This window comes from Neolamprologus multifasciatus, chromosome 4 (assembly GCF_963576455.1).
Source record: "Neolamprologus multifasciatus chromosome 4, fNeoMul1.2, whole genome shotgun sequence".
In the NCBI taxonomy this organism is placed as follows: Eukaryota; Metazoa; Chordata; class Actinopteri; order Cichliformes; family Cichlidae; genus Neolamprologus; species Neolamprologus multifasciatus.
The window spans coordinates 487,510-508,222 of NC_140442.1; the positions used below are offsets into that span (position 1 = coordinate 487,510).

A 20,713-nucleotide genomic window follows, 5' to 3' on the forward strand; every position below is an offset into this window, starting at 1 on the left:
TATCATTACATCACTTTTAAACTACACAAATACATAATATCTTATTCTATTTAGTTTTTAATGTTCGTTATTAAAACACTAAAATAATGATTACATTTTTACTGCAGTTTGAATCACACAGTTTATTTTTTTATGTATTTATTCATGTAGTTGAAAATATTTTCTTTTAAAATGCAGCTGAACAGCTGTTAGTGTTATAAATACCTTTCCATTAAATTAAATTGGTAGCTGGGATAGGCTCCAGCCTCCCCCCCCCCCCAATAGAACCCATCCATCCAGTCTTTTCCGTTTATCCAGAGCGAAGTTGCAGCCTAAGTAGAGAGGCCCAGACTTCCCTCTCCCCAGTTTATCCGGAGGAACACCGGCGTTCTCAGGCCAGCATATAATCTCTGCAGAGTGTCCTGGGTCTGCCCCGGGGCCTCTTCCCGATGGGAGGTGGATGGAGCCCAAAGCTGACAAAATGAGACGTTTGGAGGAAAAAGTACGCTGAGTGCAGTCATTGTGTTAACGTTTGCTCAGCTGAAAACGTTTTCTTTCTTAAAAGAAAGGGATCTTTCTTCAAAGATCCCTTTAATGTAACCCTGAACAACACGAACTGAATAAAAGCTCTAGGTGCTGTGGATTCCGAGCTACACAGGAACGCAGCAGCAGCACGCGCCTCTCGGATCTTTTCGGCGTACGGAGTCTCTCGTGCAAGTAACTAAGTACTTGTACTTGTAGCTGCTCTGCGCTCCAGCTGCTGGTTGGTGCTGGATTCACGTGTCTGTGAGTGTGTCGGTGAACCTGCTGCAGGACTGTGTCATGTTTTCTGTCCTCAGACTGACGTGAAACAGGAAGAAGACACCAAACACAAAAACATAAACAATGACGTCACATGAAAGCGCTGTATAAAAGCAATTACAGGAAGTCAGCAGTTCTGTCAGCAGCTTCTCAGGTCGTCAAAGCCTTTCAATCTTCAAGCTCCTCCTCCGTCCTCCTGCCTGTGGCCTCCATTAAAGGAGAGCTCACTTTATTTTCTGCTGCCTAGACTACCCGCTCCTCATCTCTGGTGGGAGGCCGAGCCGTGAGGAGGCGGTGAGGCCTGAACCAGAAAGTGATCGTTCAGGTCAAACACGCAGAGGCAGGAAGTGCTGCTGAAGGAAAGGACTTCCTGAAGGAGAGATCGGACTTTTGTCGTTAGTCGGTCCTGCCTCGAGCATCTCCATCATCATCTCAGAGTCGTAGACATGGCTCTGGTGAGGAGGGCTACAGGAGGGTTACAGATGACACCTGAGTCACACATTCTTCCACGATGTTGGAGAACTCGAGCATGAGCCGGAAACCCAGAAAACCTGTGTTCATCCCGATCTGCTCCAGTCAGTTGACAGGAATATTTAAGATGTTCTGCACTTTTAAAATTTATATATATATTATAGTATATCAATATTATATATATATATATATATATATATATATATATATATATGTATATATATATATATATATATATATATATATATATACTATATATATATATATATATGAGAGAGAGGCTGGGTGTCACTCCTCGACTTTCAGAGGTTTTTACTAAAAACAGCTGCAGACATTCATATTGACACATTTATGATTGTGTGTCTGACTCCGTGTTGATCAGTTTTAGGACTTTGAGTAAAGTGCTTCATAATTAGATGTTTTAAATATATAATTAGAGGAGAGGTCACGGCCAGGTGAGCGCAGGTGAAGTGACGCAGGTCTGTCTGAATAAAGACACGCAGCTGAAAAACAAACCCATTGCTTCTTTATTAGTCATTTTACAGTAGTCCACTCATACGTAGCTGCCTTGAGTTGGTCTTTTGTGTCTATTTACCGTTTGTTCCAACATCTTCCTCTTTTTTTTTTCCTTTTGTTTTTTAAACATCAACACAATGGAAGAGTCATGGACAAAGTATAAAAAGAACCCAACAGAGGGAAAACAGGATAAAAATGCCCCTTTTCACAACAAAAACTACATTTGGCAAAAGGTGAGGATGAAGATGATGATCCAGTGCATCTTTTAAAAAAAAAAGAAAAAAAGAAAAAGATATCAAACACCACATGATTCAGTTTTTACTAAGATCCCGAGGAGAGCGCAGGTGTCCGACTGGAAAACAGTTTTCATTACTTAGCAATTATCGTCCAATCACATTTGACCTCCTCATTTGTTGCTAGCTGAAGCGGCAGAGAGCACACCACCCCCACGGAAAAACAAAAAAACAAAAGAAAACAACTCAACAAATAGAAAAAAATAAGAGATTAAAAAAAATGACCCATTCACATGCTGACAGTTGATCTGATGCGTTTATGGCACAACAAGGCGTCACAGGCGATTTCAAATTTACCCATAATACTTTTATTTCACAGCCGGTAGCAGTCAACGCACTGCTGCAGGAAACACTGCGATACCTCGGCTGCAGCGCTGCAATATTCACTCATACCAACTAACAGAAGGTGCTGACGCTGCATTTTTTCCCCTAAGAATTGAACACGGGCAACGGTTAACATATTTAAAACAAACAGCAGAAAATGACTAATAGCAGACAGTAAACAGTTATGATCATGTCCCCAGAAGTATATGAACACTTTATTCTAAACCAACAAGCTAACACCAATTAGCTTGAGAATGTAATCATGTAAAAAAAAAAACAAAAAAAAAAAAAAAAAAACTAAACTTGTAGACCTGTTTAATTTTTTCCTCCATGTTTATTTTTCTGACCAAGTTCTGAATCAATGTTAGCTAAACCTCTGGGTTTTTAGGTCGTCTGAGCTAGCCTAAAGAATGTAGTCGTTTTCCCGCTCATTTTCTTTTTTTAAACTTTAACAGTATCAGGTGTTCTTAGCCAGCCAACCATAAACCTCTACAGCGTTAGCAGTTACCTTCAGCTAGCCTGATAAATCCGACCCTTTTCCTGCTTATTTTGGAATTTTCCTGACAAGTTTCAAAGCTAAAATTAAACAGAATTAGCTTGTTAGCTTATTGATAAATAAAATTCTCCCTTAAAAAGTATGTTTTTTTTTTAAGTTTATACTGTAATAATTTAGCTAGCTAAAACTAATTCTGTTATCTTTAGCGGTTATAAATTAAGTTGACAAATTATTTCCCGCCCTCAGTTTTTAATATTCCTGCCTAGATTCTCATGTAAGTACCAACATTATATTATTAGCTATTTTGCTCCATGCAATTTACTCAATTATTCTTTAGTTTTTATTTTTATCCTTAAAGAGCTAGTGTTAGCGTGTTAGCTGACTAACAACAATAAATCCCTAAATTAAAAAGGGTACTGTCGCTAATGCGGGCTAGCTAGAGGACGTTTTCACTAATTTGACGTTGTTGTCCACTAGTTTGAATAGTTTGAGTGATATTTGAGCAGCGGAGGTAAAGCAGCACTGACTGCAGCTAACCAACTTGCCAGCTGGTTCAAGGCAATCCATTTACTCTAGTCTACCCTGAAAAGTAAGTTTTAGTCATTAAACCGCTGTGATCTTGATCGACCATTTGATGTGTCGCAGACGTGTACATCTTAAAATACAAACATTATAAAATAAAAAAAAACCATTTTTAACACCACCCTCCACCCAGAGGAAACTCAGGCAGTTCACATACATTAAGAAAAATAAACCCAACATTTACAGCTGAGTATCTGGACGTGATTTATGAAACATCTGTGCGACTTTATAATTGAAATTCCCTGCTTTTATCCATGGAAACACGGGAAAAACAAACAAAAACCTTTGAGTCAAATACAACTGAATGCTTTTTCATAACTGACGCCCACAAGAAACAACCGAAACCCATTTAAGCCAAGAAAACAAACGCTTCATGAATGAAACAACTTAAGACCCAAAGTCATCATCTTGATTTTCTCAGTCGCAACTACAGAGTGACTAAAATTAAGAAATAACCTGAGACGAGTCAAGAACACGACAAGAAACAAGATCAACTGATGGCAGATCACAAGAAAAATTAGGGATATGATAAAATAAGTCTATGCTAAATTAAGATTCTTAAAACAAAAGCAAGATCTCACACTCTCTCACACACACACACACACACACACACACACACACGATTTATAAAACAAGTCCAGACGTGCTTCTGCAAACTCAATTTTGGACTGTTCATCCATGTTTTTCTTTCCTGGCAGAAATAGGTTTCTTCAGCAAACAGATTCGTATTTCTCAAAGTAATCTGAACGATGCAACGACAGGAAGCTGATCAAATGGAGCGCGAGCAGCCAAAAACAGGAATGTCTCCGATCGGAGCAGATGGAAGCGCTGCTGTGGCACAAAATAAATAGAAAACAGAAAATCAAAGACAACAAATACTCCTGAGAAAACTGATGATTGATCAGAGGAAGCTGATCGAAGGTGATGGACACAGGGTGTAAAATCAAAGGGGGATGATTGAGGCTCAGTTTCAAACAGTGTGACCAGTCTGATCACGCTCAGAGGGAGGAACACCTGAACAACCCACACATGGCCAAAGCTCATCTGCGATACAGGAAACAAAGACTCCTTTAATAGTACCACATGTGAAGTTTGCAGCCTCGCTCGGCACGAACACCGGAAGCGCGGGGAGACCACTAGCCTTGCTCCGCCTCCCACCAGTCTCAGCGACTGATCGAGCGGGCGGAGCTACAGAGAGGTTTTTTAAATCACTGATCCCTGCTTCACCTTCAAAACTCATTTCCACCACGTTCTTCCACACGTTGACCTAAGATGAGTCTTGGAGAGGAACATCAAATATTTGGAGCTGAAGGACGGCCCCCTGTGGACCGCGTCGGTTTAAAGCAGCTAAGACACGGTTGTCCTTGTGTCGTCAGCTGACGGAGGTCGCCTGCGCGCTAAGGAAAGCCACGCCTCCGTTTTGACTGCAGAAGATTTCGTCACGGTTTAGGAACTTGGAGGACCTGCCGGGGCGTAACAGGAAGTTGGCGCCAATGTTTCGGCCGGTGGTGGGACTCTGACAGCACGATCTTAGTCTGAAATCGAGTCAGTCAGGTGGTGCGGACGGTGTTTTGGTCTGTCACAGCCTGCTCAGACTGAGCCCAGCGAACACGGACGTCGGCTCCATCGTGGTGTTTGTAGTACATTCATCATGGTCTCGTTAAAAGAAAACTGTGCCGCCTGAAGCTGCAGAGCAGCAGAAATCAGTGTTACGAAAACGACACTCGAGGTTCGCCTACGTGAACGACCCAATACGAGCGTCAGCAGGAATCCATCCCTCGCTATTTTCCCTCTGGTTCCTTCCCGATGTCGGTCGGTCACGGTGACGGTACAGCCAACGTCGGAGTCGTGGACGGTGTGTTGGACCAAACCAAACTAAAGTTTTTCCACTGACAAACTCTTTCTGATCTTTTGAGCAATTAATCGATTCATACGCACTCAGCTGTTTGTATTTACAGGGGAGTCATCGGTGAGGTCAGAGGTCAAATAGAAGAAACGAAACTAAATCAGCGATGAGCTGCTGTGAGCATGTTTAAGTCTTTACTCAAATCACGGCAAACTTTTGGAGAGAGAAACCACAAGAGGCGCCAGAAACAGTCGATTGATGGTTTCTGCCTGAATTTGAGTCGCTCAGCAGCACGAGCGTCTGAAATGTGGCGAGTTCGTCACGTGTAATAAACCAGTTCAGTGAAGGTCGGTCTGAATGAACTTTGACGGTCGATGGATTTGTGGTCTGTGCAGAGGACATGAAAAGTGTAGTGTGAGGTCAGTGACGCTTCAGGCGGGAAACGAGAAAATAAAGGCGGCGATGCTGTGAGACAGGAAGCAGAGGGAAAGCTTGACCTGCACAGACGGAGCGCGGCGAGTTCGCCCGACGAGTTCGCTCGACGAGCGGCTGACCGGCGTGATGATCGGTCGCAGGTGGAAGGACGGAAGGAAGGAGATGGGGGAGTTTAAGGAGGTGTGGGATGATGGTTCAAAGGTCAGGGGTCATTTACAGTAAACCTAGCAGATATATACACACACCCAAATTATACAGAGAACAAATATATACATGCTCAGGGTTTCTATTTAACTATAACAACAACTTTTTCCACACAAATACGTCCTCCTCCTCTTCCAGTGTCAGGAGAGCGGCTCCCCTCTCCTCCTCACTGTCTGTAGTGTAACGAGGAGCGAGGCTCACGGGCCACCTGGACGCGAGTGTCACATGACATGAAGGCGGACTTTAGCTGTTCTTTAGCAGCGTTCTGTCTTCAGGAGGACAGGAGGAGGAGGCGGCAGGCGTGGAGGAGGATGTAGCGGCGACACTGGCGGTGGTGGTAGCAGAGGAAGAAGACGAGGAGGAGGAGGTGGTGGCATTGGAAGGGGAATGGAGAGCAGCTGTCCTGGTCTCAGAGGAGAGGAGCCGAGCAGGAGCGCAGGTCGACCGTCTGCAGGGAGGTGCAGCGGCGCAGCAGCGGGATGGACTGCTCCGTCACCTTAACACAACCTAGAAAACACACAGACAGGTGAGGCGGAGCAGCGGCACAGGCGGAGCAACGGCACAGGCGGAGCAGCACAACGGCGAGGCTTTTACCTGCCAGGTTGATGTGGGTGAGGCTCTCTCTCAGGGGGGAGATGTGGGAGGTGAGCGTGTGCACCGTCTGGTCGGTGATGTTCCCGCAGTGGCTCAGGTCCAACTTGGCCAGGTGAGGAACGTAGCGCATCAGTAGGCGGGACGACGCGTCCGTCAGGTCCAAACCCGCCAAACGCAGCTCTGTCACATTCTGGAAACGCCCCGCTCTGGTTTCCCCGTGGGCTGCAGGCCCAATCAGAGCAGAGAATCAAACACGTGATAACCTCAGAGCCTTTGTGCAGGCGGAGGTGTTCCGACGTGGGTGCCTCACCTGTCCTGGTGTCAGGTGGGGGCGCCAGCAGCTCTCTCAGGTGAGAGTCTTTGAGGTCCTCGACTCTGCTGAGGTCCAGCAGCTTCAGGCAGGGGCACACGGCCTGACACAGAGCGGAGACCGCCGCCCACGGGCAGCCCGACACATTCAGCTCCAGCAGACCTGAGCGGGACAGAAGACACAGGTGAGCCTCGCAGGTGAGAGGCGGAGCCACTCGCCGCCTCACAGGAAGGAGGGAAGCGGCTCCAGTTTCAAGAGTATCATGTGACCTGGTTTGGCCAATAAACCTTACAACTTATAACAGGGCAGGTGAGCTACACCTGTGCGAGGCCTTGAAAACAAGCCTTCGGCTCTATTTGCCGACCTACAGCTGAGCGCATGAATACGAAGGTGATTCGGTCAGATGGTCAGAACAAGTTCCCCTCGCGCTTCGGTCTTCGTGAGTGGGGGTAATGTGTGTGTGCAGCGGGTGGAGGTGCACCGTCACCTTGCAGGCGGTTGATGAGCCACATCAGCTGTTTCTTGGAGATGTTGGTGTAGCCCAGGTTGAGGGAGACGGGCTGCCGGCGGATGATGCCGCTCAGCATGGGGGGGGTGATGGAGCGCTGCCGGCTCAGGTCGATCTGAGTCCACAGCCTCTTGTCGCAGCACCTGGGGGGGGGGGGGGGAGACCACAGCGTTAGTGCGCAGGGCTGACGACGGCGGGGCTACACTGAAGGAAAGTCAGGAAACTCGTCCCCGCACCGCAACCTTCCACGCCACTCGAGATACGGCGGTATATGTCGACCCAACGTGTAGTTACCCGCGAGGCTCGCGTCAGGTTAGGTTGCAGCGTGGGATTAAAACTCCGTTTATGGCGTAAGATACGGCGCAGAAGCACACGTCTACAGCGGGACGCGTCGACCTGGAAAACCAACCCAGACAGGATGAACTCGGACAGACCGTCGTTCTCCAGCTCTGATCGAAGCGAGTCCACTTTTGTCTCGTAAAAGTGCAACTGTAGCCCCCCTACTCGAGTACTAGGGCTGGTATCTCACTGATTTATAGGATCGATTCGATTCCGATTCAATTCAATTCGAATCTGGGACATTTTGACAGTCAGAAATATTATAATTCAGATCAGTACATTTACATATTTTTGTATCTGTAAAAAGGAAGCTGACACTTTCCAGACTCAAAGGTGTGAGCGTCACAGCAGAGGCCTTTGTGTCAAAGCAGCTGAAGATAAAACCGAAAAACATGAAGGAGATTTTCCTGGATTTTATAAAAATATTCTGCAGTCAAAAACGAAAGAAAACCATTAATCAGCACATGAACATCACCTCTGAAGTTACAGCGGTTTTATTACAGACACAGCGTTTTGCATTTTGCATAATTTTAAAAAGTTTAAATTTGTTCAGTGTTGAACAGCAGAAATTAGGTTTTCTAAGTAAAAGGAAAAAACAGTTCGACAGGCTGTAAACAACGGTAGAGTTGTGCGTAACAAGCAAGCGAATAATGAAGAAAACAGATTTTTAGACAGAGAGAGAGAGGGCGAGAGAGAGGGCGAGAGAGAGGGCGAGAGAGAGAGAGAGAGGGCGAGAGAGAGGGCGAGAGAGAGAGAGAGAGGGCGAGAGAGAGGGCGAGAGAGAGGGCGGGAGAGAGGGCGGGAGAGAGAGAGAGAGAGGGGCGAGAGAGAGGGCGAGAGAGAGAGAGAGGGCGAGAGAGGGCGAGAGAGGGCGAGAGAGGGCGAGAGAGACAGAGAGAGAGAGGGCGAGAGAGAGAGAGAGAGGGCGAGAGAGGGCGAGAGAGGGCGAGAGAGAGAGGGAGGGAGAGAGAGGGCGAGAGAGAGAGGGCGAGAGAGACAGAGCGAGAGAGAGGGCGAGAGAGAGAGGGCGAGAGAGAGAGGGCGAGAGAGAGAGGGCGAGAGAGAGAGAGAGAGAGAGAGCGGGCGAGAGAAAGAGCGGGGCGAGAGAGAGGGCGAGAGAGAGAGGGCGAGAGAGAGAGGGCGAGAGAGAGAGGGCGAGAGAGAGAGGGCGAGAGAGAGGGCGAGAGAGAGAGAGGGCGAGAGAGAGGGCGAGAGAGAGAGAGAGAGGGCGAGAGAGAGGGCGAGAGAGAGAGAGAGAGGGCGAGAGAGAGAGAGAGGGCGAGAGAGAGAGAGAGGAGGGAGAGAGAGGGCGAGAGAGAGGGCGAGAGAGAGAGAGGGAGGGAGAGAGGGTGAGAGAGAGAGAGAGGAGAGGGAGAGAGGGCGAGAGAGAGGGCGAGAGAGAGAGAGGGCGAGAGAGAGAGAGGGCGAGAGAGAGAGGGCGAAGAGAGAGGGCAAGAGAGACAGAGAGAGACAGAGAGAGGGTCCTGAGAGAGAGGGCGAGAGAGGAGGGCGAGGAGAGAGGGCGAGAGAAAGAGAGAGCGGAGGAGAGAGAGGGCGAGAGAGAGAGGGCGAGAGAGAGGGCGAGAGAGAGAGAGAGGAGAGGGCGAGATGAGAGAGAGAGAGAGCACGAGAGTGAGAGAGAGAGAGAGAGAGAGAGCTGTGCATGAAGTGTGATTTTGTCGTGGTTGAAGCAAAACATCAAAAGTCAGAGTGAATTCATGACGATGAAGCGTAGTTTGGATCTTCTTTTGCTGGTTCGGTCAATATTGTTTGGAGAGATAAACTAACAGCTTCAGAATCAGAGCAAAAAGGACGTGAACACAAAGCTCGACCCGCCGAAACATCAGGATCAGCGAGCTGTCGGCGTTCAGCCCCGACCGTGTCCGTGCCGTCGGTGAGAAAGTCACATCTCACTGATCCTGATGCGTCGGCAGGTCTTTGTGTTCACGTCTCTGTGCAGAATCCTGTTCCTGCTCAGTTACTGTTTTAAATGTTTGGTGGTTGTTGAAACTGAGATTCTGACGTTTCGGGCAAAAATAAATTTATATAAAAAAATCGATTCAGGATTTTAATGAATCGATTTCACGTTATCAAAGCCAGAATTGACTTTAATCGATGAATTGATCATTAAAACCCGCCCCCTATCGAGTACCACCTAATGTGTTGTGGCTGTCGTCATAGCAACCGAGGGTCCCATGACATCGTGAGTATGCGACACGAAGGAGGTCGAGGCGCCGACACACCTCCTGCTGGGTCTGCGGCTAACACGCTGTCGTTTTGGCGGTTTTGTGACGCTTTTATTCTCACAGCGTTTATTTTGTTTTTTATTACTTTGACTCTTTGAGGACCTGCAGAAAGCCTCATAATTATTAAAACCAGCCAATAATAAAGTTTTAAACCAATCAGCAGAAGGGGCGTGCTCGGCTCTGATGGGCCAGCGTACGAGACCCCGCCCCCTCGCACCCGTGACCTCACAGCGACTGACCAGCGGCTCCAGGTGCGGCAGACCCTCATGCAGACGCAGAGCTCTCTGTGACTCAGGAAGGTGAAGACTCGCAGCCACACGTCCCGTGTCATGATGTGGGCGGTGCCAGAGTCCAGCGGCAGGCAGCTGGGCTCGGGGCACGCCGGCGGGGGACGCACCAGGTGCCTCTCCATCTGCACGGGGCGGGGAGGCGAGGGTACGGCCGGCGGGCTGCGCTTCATCATCTGAGAGCGAGGGCCGAGGCGGGACGGCTGCGAGCAGGGGGACGCCGCCATGGCTGACATCATGAGTCCGCTGGCCCCGCCCCCCCCGCCGTTGGAGGTGGGGATTGAGGAGGAGGAGGAGCTGTTTCTAGACGTCTGGTTCTTGTTGTTTCGGATCTTGTTGCCACGGTTGCCGCTACCTTTGGTCCCACCCGCTCCGTGTCTGTGATTGGTCAGAGCTCCGCTGGCGTTCTCCTTCTCCCCGCCCCCTCCTCCCCCCGTGCCTCCACGTGTCCGTCCGTTGCGCGCCTCCTGCCCGTTGCTGCGCTGCTTCCCTGTGAAGCCGTCGTGCTGCGAGGATGGAGCCATCTGACTGGAGGACAGCGGCGAGGGCGGGGGCAGGGAGGCGGAGTTTTTCCTGGTCCTGTCCAAAGTGGGCGTGTCGTCATCCTCTCCATCCATCAGCCCACCTTTGCGTCCCCTCTGAGACAGCCCCGCCTCCCCTCTCCGACGGGACTTGTCTCCCCCCGCCTGCTCGTCCTCCCGCTCGTCCTCCTCGCCCCTCCCTCCCTCGCCCTCCGACTCCTCGCTGGCACTGAAGCCGAGCTCGGCCAGACGCCGCTCCCTCTCCCTTCTCTCCCGCTCCGCCCGACTGCCGCTGCTGTTGCTGTAGACGACGGGAGGGGGTGGAGCCGGCGAGGACGAGGACGGGGAAGACACTCTCCCCTGCTCCCCCCTCAGGGAGTCGTCGGAGTCGGACTCCGAGTCGGACTCTGAGCTGGAGGACGAGGACGAGGAGGAGGAGGGCCGGCGCTCCAGCATGCACATCCTCTTGAATCGTTCCAGTTTCTCTCTGTGATGGGAACGCTGGTCGGCGCTCGACGTCCCGCCCACACCGCCGCCTCCTCCGGGCTGCGAGGAAGATGACGTGGAGGAACCCTGCCCCCCTGAGGCTCCGCCCCCAGAGGAGGAGGGGCCATTGGACTCCGCCGCCTCCTGTTTGGGTTTCTGGTGAGAGAAAAGACGACGCGTCAGAGAAAGTGGGCGGTAACCGAGGACATCACGTGGTTAGCGGCGTCTTACCTTCTTCAGGCGCTTCTCGTGGCCTCCTTTCATCTGAGGAACAAACAGGAAGCAGATTGATTACATCATTAGTGTCATTAACAGCAGATTGGAGAGGCAGCTGTGCTCTGGCTCCGCCTCCAGTCTTAAATCTGAGCACGTTAAACGCCTCAGATCAATAATCTATAATCAACTCGTTCAATCTGAGGTCACCTTCTTCTTGGGCCCGCTGTCCGCAGGCAGCTCCTTCTCCTTCTTCCTCTTGTGCCCACCCTCCTCTGAGGTGGGCGGGGCTTTCTTTTTAGGAGGCGGGTCATCGGTGAGCTTCCACCGGCCCACCTCGCCATTATCCAGCCTGCGTTTGCCCGAGCCGTCCGCTTGGTCCTGCACACAAACAGAAGCAGGGTTCAGCCTATCCGAGCGCACTGCTGCCCCGGACCGGCCCCCCGTACTGGTCCCACTCTCACCTTACTGGTTTTGCCCTCCTTGTGGCACTTCGGACACTCCCAGCAGTTCGGGATCTCGTCGTTGATGATTCCTTCAGCTTTGCCCATCTGAGGACAAAAGGCAGCACATCAGCACATCTGGAAACATCAGGACGAGCAGCGAGTGGCTGCAGAGGAGGAGATGCTAGCAGCTCGACTGCGGGTCATGCGATGGAGCCGCCGCGAGGAAATATCCTCAGTTTGTTACAGCGACTAATTTTCACCACGTCAGCCGACTCAGACAGCTGAGGTCTGTTTTCTTCTCCCAGTTCCAGATCAGAGCTACGGTGGCTGCTGCTGGACAAACTTGGCTCTGACAGATTATTTATCATTTAAGGAGTTTTTGGAATTGTTACAGGCACCTTTATGAGCGCCACGTTACTCACGTCCTGATCGAGCCCGGGAACGTTAGCTTGCTATTTGAATGTATTTAACCTGATCATGTGACCAGCGTGCAGCTGCTGAACACTTACAAGGTTACACAGATTAAACGTTGCTGAGTCACTGCTGCTTTCAGTGGACTCGCTCTGAGTCAGGAAGTGACAGCAGCTCACTGAGGAGGAGCGCCTCTGTTTGGTTTGTTCGTGTGGATTAATGCTGCCGCGCACAGATGAAAGGCCATCAATCTCAGGCCTGCACAGCAGCCACAGAGGGCGAGCCGAGTGAAACCAGAAGATAAAATGAGGAGCGATCGTTTCCAGGTTTTTGTTTGCAGGACAGTAAGAAGCCAGAATGAAGCCCCGTGTCTGCACGCCAGCAGCATGCTGAGTGTCTGCACGCCGACGTGCAGCCCGAGTCCCAAACATCTGGATCCGAGTCCGTCTCTGTGACGAGCACAGATCTCCGTCCTCGTTCACAGCTCTGAGCTCTGCTGCATCGACCCAGTTTTTCCTCAGCATCATTAAACTTTCATTCACAGGAAACAAACCGGCATTTCAAAATAAAAGCCCTTTCCAGGCAAACTGACCTTGAGGCAGCTGGGGTGGATGATCTCGTTGCAGATGGTGCACTCCATCAGCGAGAGGCTGAACTTCTCGTCCTCTGAGTCCACCGTGTCCTCCTTCCCCGCCTCTCCACACACAAAGCACACGGCTGTGTGAGGCAACACCGGCTACAGACGGGTGAGACAGACGGGTGAGACAGACGGGTGAGACAGACGGGTGAGACAGACGGGTGAGACGTGCACAGGGGGGTAAAAACAGAAACGTGCTGACAGTTGAAGACGTGGATGCAGATGTTGTGGGAGGCGAGTACCTGAATGAACCACACAAAGCTGAAACCTTTAGAGCGCTAATGTCTGCTCCTGCTTCCTAATCTGAACATCTCTCAGAGAAACATCTGGATCTCAGAGCAGGTCGATCAGGCCCACAGGTGAGGGGCAGACTCCTTCCTGTGACCCTCCTGACCTGCTCAGGGCTCAGTCAGGATCTGATTGATCGATCGAGTTCTTCTCCTGCACATCCTGCAGGTGGGCCGTCCCCCTCGGGGCGTTCGTCTGGCCGCTCTGGCCTCCAACACTGTGCGGTTATTGATCCGAGAATCGTGGAGCTCTGCTGCGTTTGGGTCTGTAGCCTGTTTTCATCCAAACAGAAGCCGAGTGTGTTTCTACAATCTCACCTCGTCGGTCGAGCAGTGACCCTCGGCTGCATCGCATTTTGCTTTTTTAAAAACATGATCATGCAAACTTTTAAAAGTCGAGCAGGTCACCAAAAGGTCAACAGCACAGACGCATGATTTTATTTTTGTGTTTCATGTCCTCAGAAACGACAGATGTTTTTTGTGTGATGGTCAGAAACACCAGGAGAACGATTCACACATCGAACCCACTGAGGGTGGTCGACCCCCCAACACCCGCTCAGACCCAAACCTGCTCGCGATGACTTAAAGAGGCGAAGAGCTGCAGGTCGCCAGGTCACTGCTCGACCTCAGTGAGGCAGCAGCACTCAGAACAGCTGCAGCTGCTGCTCATCCTCTCAGCAGACACCAGGGGGCGTCGCTGCTCCTGCTGAGGGAGCATCATCCTAACCTGCAGCCTCCTCCACACAAAGCTCCAACAACAGATAAATAAATCTCCATCGATGTGAGCCGTAGACCGTCTCACTGTGTGTGTGTTTTAAGCATCTCTGTGAAATGGCAATGGATCAAAGCCAACTCGCTCTCACTCACAGTGCCAGCAACCATCACTGGTTGCCACGGAAACCCAGCATCGTCGCCCGCTGGGCTCTTGGCTGATGCCATTTGAAGAATCGACACACAGAAAGAAGAATACAGCACATCTTCAGCACACACACCTGTGCACGGGTCGCGTTCTTGCCGTCAGGGACAGCAGCAGGTGTAATGGAGGACCGCGTTGACATGGAAACCTGTTTAACCGTTACTCAGGCTGCAGATCTGAGCATAAATAAGTGGACGGTTCCTGCAGCGTGATTTTCATGAGCTGAATGTTCCTGGATGATGCAGCGCTGCTGAGACTGAACATGCATGCACGCTGCAGCTAACACGCCTCCGTGGTCTGCTCGGTCACATGCTTCTGACAAACCGCTGAGCTGCGTTTGACTCCAGCTGAAGGCTTCAGAGGTCAAAGGGCAAAATATTCATCAATCATTCTTATCAGTCGAAGCCACAGTGGTACCTGAGCGTACAGAGCCTGAGGTCCGACCGCGCAGGCGTACCTGCAGACGAACTGAACCTGATCTGACAGTCTGTGGGAGGGGCTTTCTCGCTGGCCGGTGTGCCAGCGGTGGCGAGGACCGCTGAGCGAGCCCTGCGAGATTTGACGTGTCTCCTGCTGGTTTGGTCACGTGTTACTGACATGTTTGGGCTGGATGATCCAAAGCTAAAAGCACAGGTCACCCTTCAGTCTGCGAGCCGCACACGTTCCTGCTTTCTCTGCAGGTGTTTGCTGGACGCCACGCAGCGAACATCAGCCAACGGTGACCGTGTGACAGAAGCACGTCCACTTCACTGTGACTATTACACAAACATTGTCAGGGTTAAACAGGAGCTCTGTGTAAGAGCTTTCCGAGGGATGCAGGTCAGACAAAGAAGACTGACTCTGAACCGAATCATGCAAAGCTGCTGTGTCTAACAATGAGGATCTGTAATGTATTTTTAATCTTCCTCAGTTCATTTTAAGGCCAGTGTGGTTCATGTTTAGGTCTCGGCTGTCGTGTTGTGTGTGCGTCTCACCGCCGTGCACTGTCTCAGGAGGCAGGACTGCTTCATGCGGCCGGGCCCGCCAAACTTCTTCATGTCCTTGCAGAAGTGACACTCGCCGCACTCCGTCCTCATGCAGGCCTGGCAGCGCCGGCACCGCGTCCGCCTGCGCCTCGCCCCCCCGCCGGCCCCCCCGCCCAGCGCCTTACTGCCCGACATCACCGAACAAGTCAGCTGGAAGCAGAGAGAGCGAGAGGACAGATATGAGCATGTGGGACAGCAGCAGACGATCCCTGTGGAGGTAAAAACGTTTACAGCATGTAGATCAACCCCTCACAACACCTGTTTCTAACTCACCTGTTTCAGTCGTATTAAGGCTAAAAGTTTGCATTATTAGGGGCGTGGTCTCTTTGACAGGCTGTCTGCTAGCTTCACCTGAACTGGACCTCTGAACTATGTTTGTGCTGTCAGAGCCTTTTAATGACATCATCACACCAATAATGTGCTGATCAAACATCTGGACTCATCGAGACGCTTTTTTAAACCCAACAAACACTTTGTTTTATTCCTGAAACGTCACAGTGACTGAATTCGTCGGACGTGTTAAAGAAGTTTAAACGGCTGGAACAGAATGTGCGTCTCACAAAATGAAAATCAAATCAGCAGAAACTCGTCTGAGGTTCAACAAAAGGAAAAACATTTTTCATATCATAAGGACCCAGAAACTCATGTAATGACTGGTGATTTGAATACGACTGGTTTAAAACACCCTCTGAGTTTTCAGTGTTTGAATGTTTATTAGTTTCTGGATGTTTCCCGTGTTCTCTGTCAGGATGACCTCACGCTGCAGGTGCGGGCTCTGACGAGGCCCATCCAGGTGTGCGTTCCCTGGACTGGCAGTGTCTCAGGCTGGAAATGAGCTCAACCCAGGACAGAACTCCACCGTGCTTCACAGGAAACGGTCAGGTACGAGGAACGGAGTGAAAAAGCAGTCAGTGTCCACAGAACAACTTCAGAAACTGGGCGACTGATGCTCAAGAGCACTTTAGGAGGTACAACAAGGTCTGGCTGCTCGGAGGCAAATTAATGAGGGGTGACTCAAGACTTTCGCACAGCACGGGGTAAATCAAAGCTCACACTCAGTGTTGAATCTGCGGCGCAGCCACCATTTATGCATGTGCGTGCTCCACCCGCACCGCCCTGCAGTTTCACCACCCAAACACGAGTTGGACCTCCAGCTGACTCGAAACATGGCAGCAAGTGGCAGACCTCAACGGCCAATCACAGTTGCTCTGTAAGAAGGCGCCCGTCAGGTTACGAAGCCAATTTAACGCCGTTTACACCTGATGAACACGCCTCCCTCTCCTCCTGACTGATATATTGATCAGGTTCAGCTGATCGATAACCAGAAGGAGCCGTTGGTTGTTGTTGGTTTTTTCCTTTTCTCACGTGGCACAAAAACATTTTGTAAGAATAAAACCAAAACGCCAACATGCAGCTGACATGCTGTTCGCAGCAGCCTCACGGCGCTGCTCGATTAATTAATCATCACTTATGTGGTCGATGTTAACAACGGTTCACTGTGTGGACAGACGCGATTGATCTCTGTACCTTTATTATTTTTAAAACAACTTCTCAGCTTTGCACTTTGTTAAAGTGACATTAATTTGATATTTTATTGTTTAAACCCAGTCGCACTAAAAGTGGCTGCAGAGCATTAAAACACACATTTGCTGATAATTACTTTCAAAAAGCTTCGTCTGTGTAAACGATGATCAGTCCAGGGTCTGCTGCACGCACTCGTGGAGCAGTGTCAGCTGTGCCGAGGCCACTTCCTGTGGACTGGAGCGTGTGTTACAAATAAGCTGTAAACATCTGGAAGTCTCAGGCTATGTTCTCTTCATCCTCGACTTCAAACTGTTCAGTTTGTTGGTAAAAACTATAAAACTTTCTGGAGTCAGAGTTCAAAGTTCACTGCGGCGAGACCAAGAACACGCTCCTCACAACGACTCTAATCAGACACTAGAATCCCCCTCAAAGCTGATCGTGAGCGGCCTCGGTATGAGCAGTGAAAGCACTCGACAAAACCCGTTTTATATAAATCTGCTGCATCTGCTTTCCCATCAGGCAAAGGTGAGCTGCTGTGCACTCACCTGCAGACACTTTATTTTGTTCCAGTGAGACAAGAACTTCCTGGAGTTTGAGGGGGAGAGTGTAAAGCCGCATCAGTGCATCTTTGCAGGTCTACAGTTGCATAAATCCAACAGGGACACAGTGTTATTCCAAAAAAAGTCCTCTGCAGAGCAGCCACATGCTTAAAGATTCTGCATTATTATTTAAACCTGTTAGGTGGAACATACTGAAATCACTAACAGACCGGATCTGCTTCATTATCTGGTCCAAATCCAGGTGTTTTTAAATGCAGGTGTTTTGGTTGTACGGGCTGCTGAGCATGCTCTGAACCTTCACTCTGTTTCTTTCACGTTACTTATAATATTTATTGTATTTTCTGGGTATTCTTGCGGCTGCTGTAGTCTCACAGTGCCTGTCAGTAATCAAGGGAATAATATTCCTGACATTAGAGAATGAAAACGGAGAGGGTGAAGCAATCCTGCTTCCTGTGTGAAGCTAACATCCCAGGATCGTTTTCACCAGCTTCCTCCTTCCAGGCCAGCACGAGCCCACAGAAACACCTGTATGAGAACATCACCTGAAACGCGATTTTATAGTTAAACATGTGACGGAAACAGAGGCTGGCTGTAGCTAACAGCAGCTAACAGCAATAATAATGAAGATGCGCATCTGGCACCGTTTGGAGACTAACCGCTAACAGCTAGCAGCTATCCCGTCACAGTCACCTACAGCCAGCCTGGGCATACCTGCCCCGACCACACACCTGTACACACCGTCTGCCCTGTTAATTACCTAATATCACATGTAGGAGGGCAGCCCCCCTTCCCTTCCCCAGCCTCTCCTAAAACATTAACGTTAGGCGTGCTAACACGCTAGCACGCTAGCAGCCCGTCCGCCCCCTGCAGCAGCTTCCTCTTTCACGCTGTCCCCGCTCCGCAGCTAGCTGCCGGGCAGGTGTAGGTGAACAAACCCGACCCTCACGAACCCTTCCCCGCTCACCTCTCTGAATCAGCTCGCATGCTCCTGGGTCGCTCATTAGAATCGGTATCCGCCAACAATCAGCCCACGTTAGCCCGTGCTGAGCGCAGCTAGCCGTCCGCTTCCTTGTTTCTTCGCCCGCCGCTGCTTCATGCGCATGCCATCCCGCTGGCTGCCGCTGGCTCCGGTTCTCCGGGCTGGCCTGCCTGAAGGACCGCGGTGGTCTAACTGTGTCGGTAGAGAACGGATGGATATCGGTGAGGCGGAGGGCGCAGTCGTGCCCATTCACTCCCCTCTCTGTCCGCCTCTCTCTCTGCACTCGGTCCGCCTCGCTCTCCCCCCGCAGCGCGTTCCGCGTGCTCCGCGGCTCTTCCTCCCGAGGGGCTCCAAAATACACACAACGGCCCGTTCTCGCCGCAGCGCGGCGCTTTCAACGCGTTCCCGGTGATACTCCTCCGCACGAACTAGGCCCGTTCGCCGTCGTAGGCTGGAAAAGCAGCGCCGCGCGCGGCTATTGTTCTGCGACTCTATTGTGTGGCGCGAGGCTGCGGTGCTGCGCGTGATTCGGTTCAGTGTCGTGAATCGGCCGGTGGCTCGCGGCACGTTTAACCCCGCATTGATGACATCATGCAGGTGACCGCAGAGCTCGCGCGCTGCTTCAGCCTCGGACAGAGACGGAAAATAAAATAAATAAATAAATAAATAAACCGCTAAATAAAATATAGGCACAAACGATATGCACGCTCCGCCTCTCCGTGTTACGTCACAGTGCGGAGGGCATTGTGGGACTTGTAGTTGTCCCGCTTCTCCACAAAAAAGCGTTGAGCTAAAATGTTTTTTAGCCCACACAAGACATTTGAAATATAATAGAATATAGAGATCAGTAGAATCCGGAAGAAAATTAAATTAAAGGTAAAAAAAAAAAAAAGATTTAAAAAATGCAGCAAACACATGCACATACACGGTGCAATAAAAATGAAATCAATCAACGACTAAAACATGCTGGTGAATAATTTTACAGCTCATAAAAACCGAGATTTTTATTTTTATAAAGAAACACAGCAGCGCTGATTCCTGAGTTCACCGCAGGGTTTATTCACAATATGTCTTATAAATATTTTATTCCATAAAACACGTTTTTGTTTCGTTCCAGCTTTACATTAGATTTGATTTACTGTGTCATTTCTCCCAGTGCATGTCTTCTGTTTTTATTATTTACTGATATAATTTTACATTTGACTTTGGTCGCTGTCTGCTGTATGAACAAAGTCATGTGATGTGTGATGTGTGGAGTACTGTTCTCCTCTGTAAACGTGAGTGACTTTCCTCTGTGGGTTCAGACACTTGGGTATAAGCATTTCCTCAGAGGGCACAGTGGCTCTGCTGAAAGTGATCTTTGATCTCAGCTCCAGCTCAAACCTGAAGGTTCACGTCTGTGACGACGAGCTCTGCTGACAGTGTTCTGACTGAGTGACGGCCAGCTGGACGTTTCCTGCCATAAAAACGGGATTTATGCTGATGTTTGCTGAAGCTGACCCGACTGCGTTTATTTGGTCTCGAGTTTGTAGAAGTCTGGGGTGGATAATAGTAAAGCATAACTCACGGATGCTGAGACTCCTCGCTGTGATAACTGCAGACTACACTGAATCAGTACACTGCTGTTTTTTATTTGCAGTGTTTTTAGTCTACCTGCGCTTTCTTGGTCACATCCACCTGGATCCAAACTGTCAGCAAAAACCAGTCTTCACAGCAGAAGGTTAAAGGTCAATGTTTTAAATTCCACCGTCAGCGCCCTGTGCTGCCATATAGACCCCACCTGTACTTACAGGCAGACAGTTATGGGACTCTGATTTAATACGAGAAGACTGCACGAAAAACAAGTTTTATTTTTGTCAAGCTGAATTTCTGCAGACTGCAGCAGAGGTGAGCGCAGCCGGCATGAGCCTCACTGACTCACCTGAGGCTGATTCTCAGTTCAGAGACATGAAGTTGACTTTTAGATGAACGTCCTGCAGAGTCTGTCTCAGCATGCCACATGACACTGCTGTACACATGCATGGATCAGCAATCACAAGCCAATAACATAACTTGTGATTCTGCATAACGAGTGCTTTTACTTTGTCTGCTTTCAGGACATTTTCCGTCTCCATTCCTGTCTGCCTTGAACAGCTTCGGGTTATGACCCCTACAGCTTCTGAAGGAAGAGGGTAACTGCATGGAGCACCTGTCCTGAGACAGGAAGCCTACACGTCCACATCTGCACCGGGCTGAACTGGAACACCAGCACAGGTGCTGAGCGCGCTCTCCTCCCTCACTGAGGAGACAGCTGTTCATCACAAACACCTTCAAACTCACGTTCAGGTGCTTTTCATCACTTTTCTTGAACCCAGAGTTTTTAAAGCTGGGTTTACCTGCCTGTGGCCCCCTCACTCTTTCCAGCAGCCCCCAGACCATCTCGCGATTGTTTTCTGGCACCAGTGGACTTTCATGTGTTTCAGACCAACACACACACA

The 20,713-nt window shown here is 49.9% G+C and overlaps 1 protein-coding gene across 1 annotated transcript; it reads right to left on the reverse strand.

Annotated features, from left to right (window-relative positions):
- Positions 1–1,755: 1,755 nt before the first annotated feature.
- On the reverse strand, positions 1,756–20,712 carry fbxl19 (F-box and leucine rich repeat protein 19). The gene is given in 12 exon segments (XM_085156496.1): positions 1,756–6,370; positions 6,372–6,454; positions 6,542–6,763; positions 6,852–7,013; positions 7,339–7,502; positions 10,184–11,394; positions 11,470–11,502; positions 11,662–11,832; positions 11,916–12,002; positions 12,901–13,044; positions 15,123–15,323; positions 18,222–20,712. Coding segments are annotated over 11 exon segments (2,643 nt in total). The 5' UTR covers positions 15,309–15,323; positions 18,222–20,712; the 3' UTR covers positions 1,756–6,190.
- Between the last annotated feature and the right edge of the window lies 1 nt (position 20,713).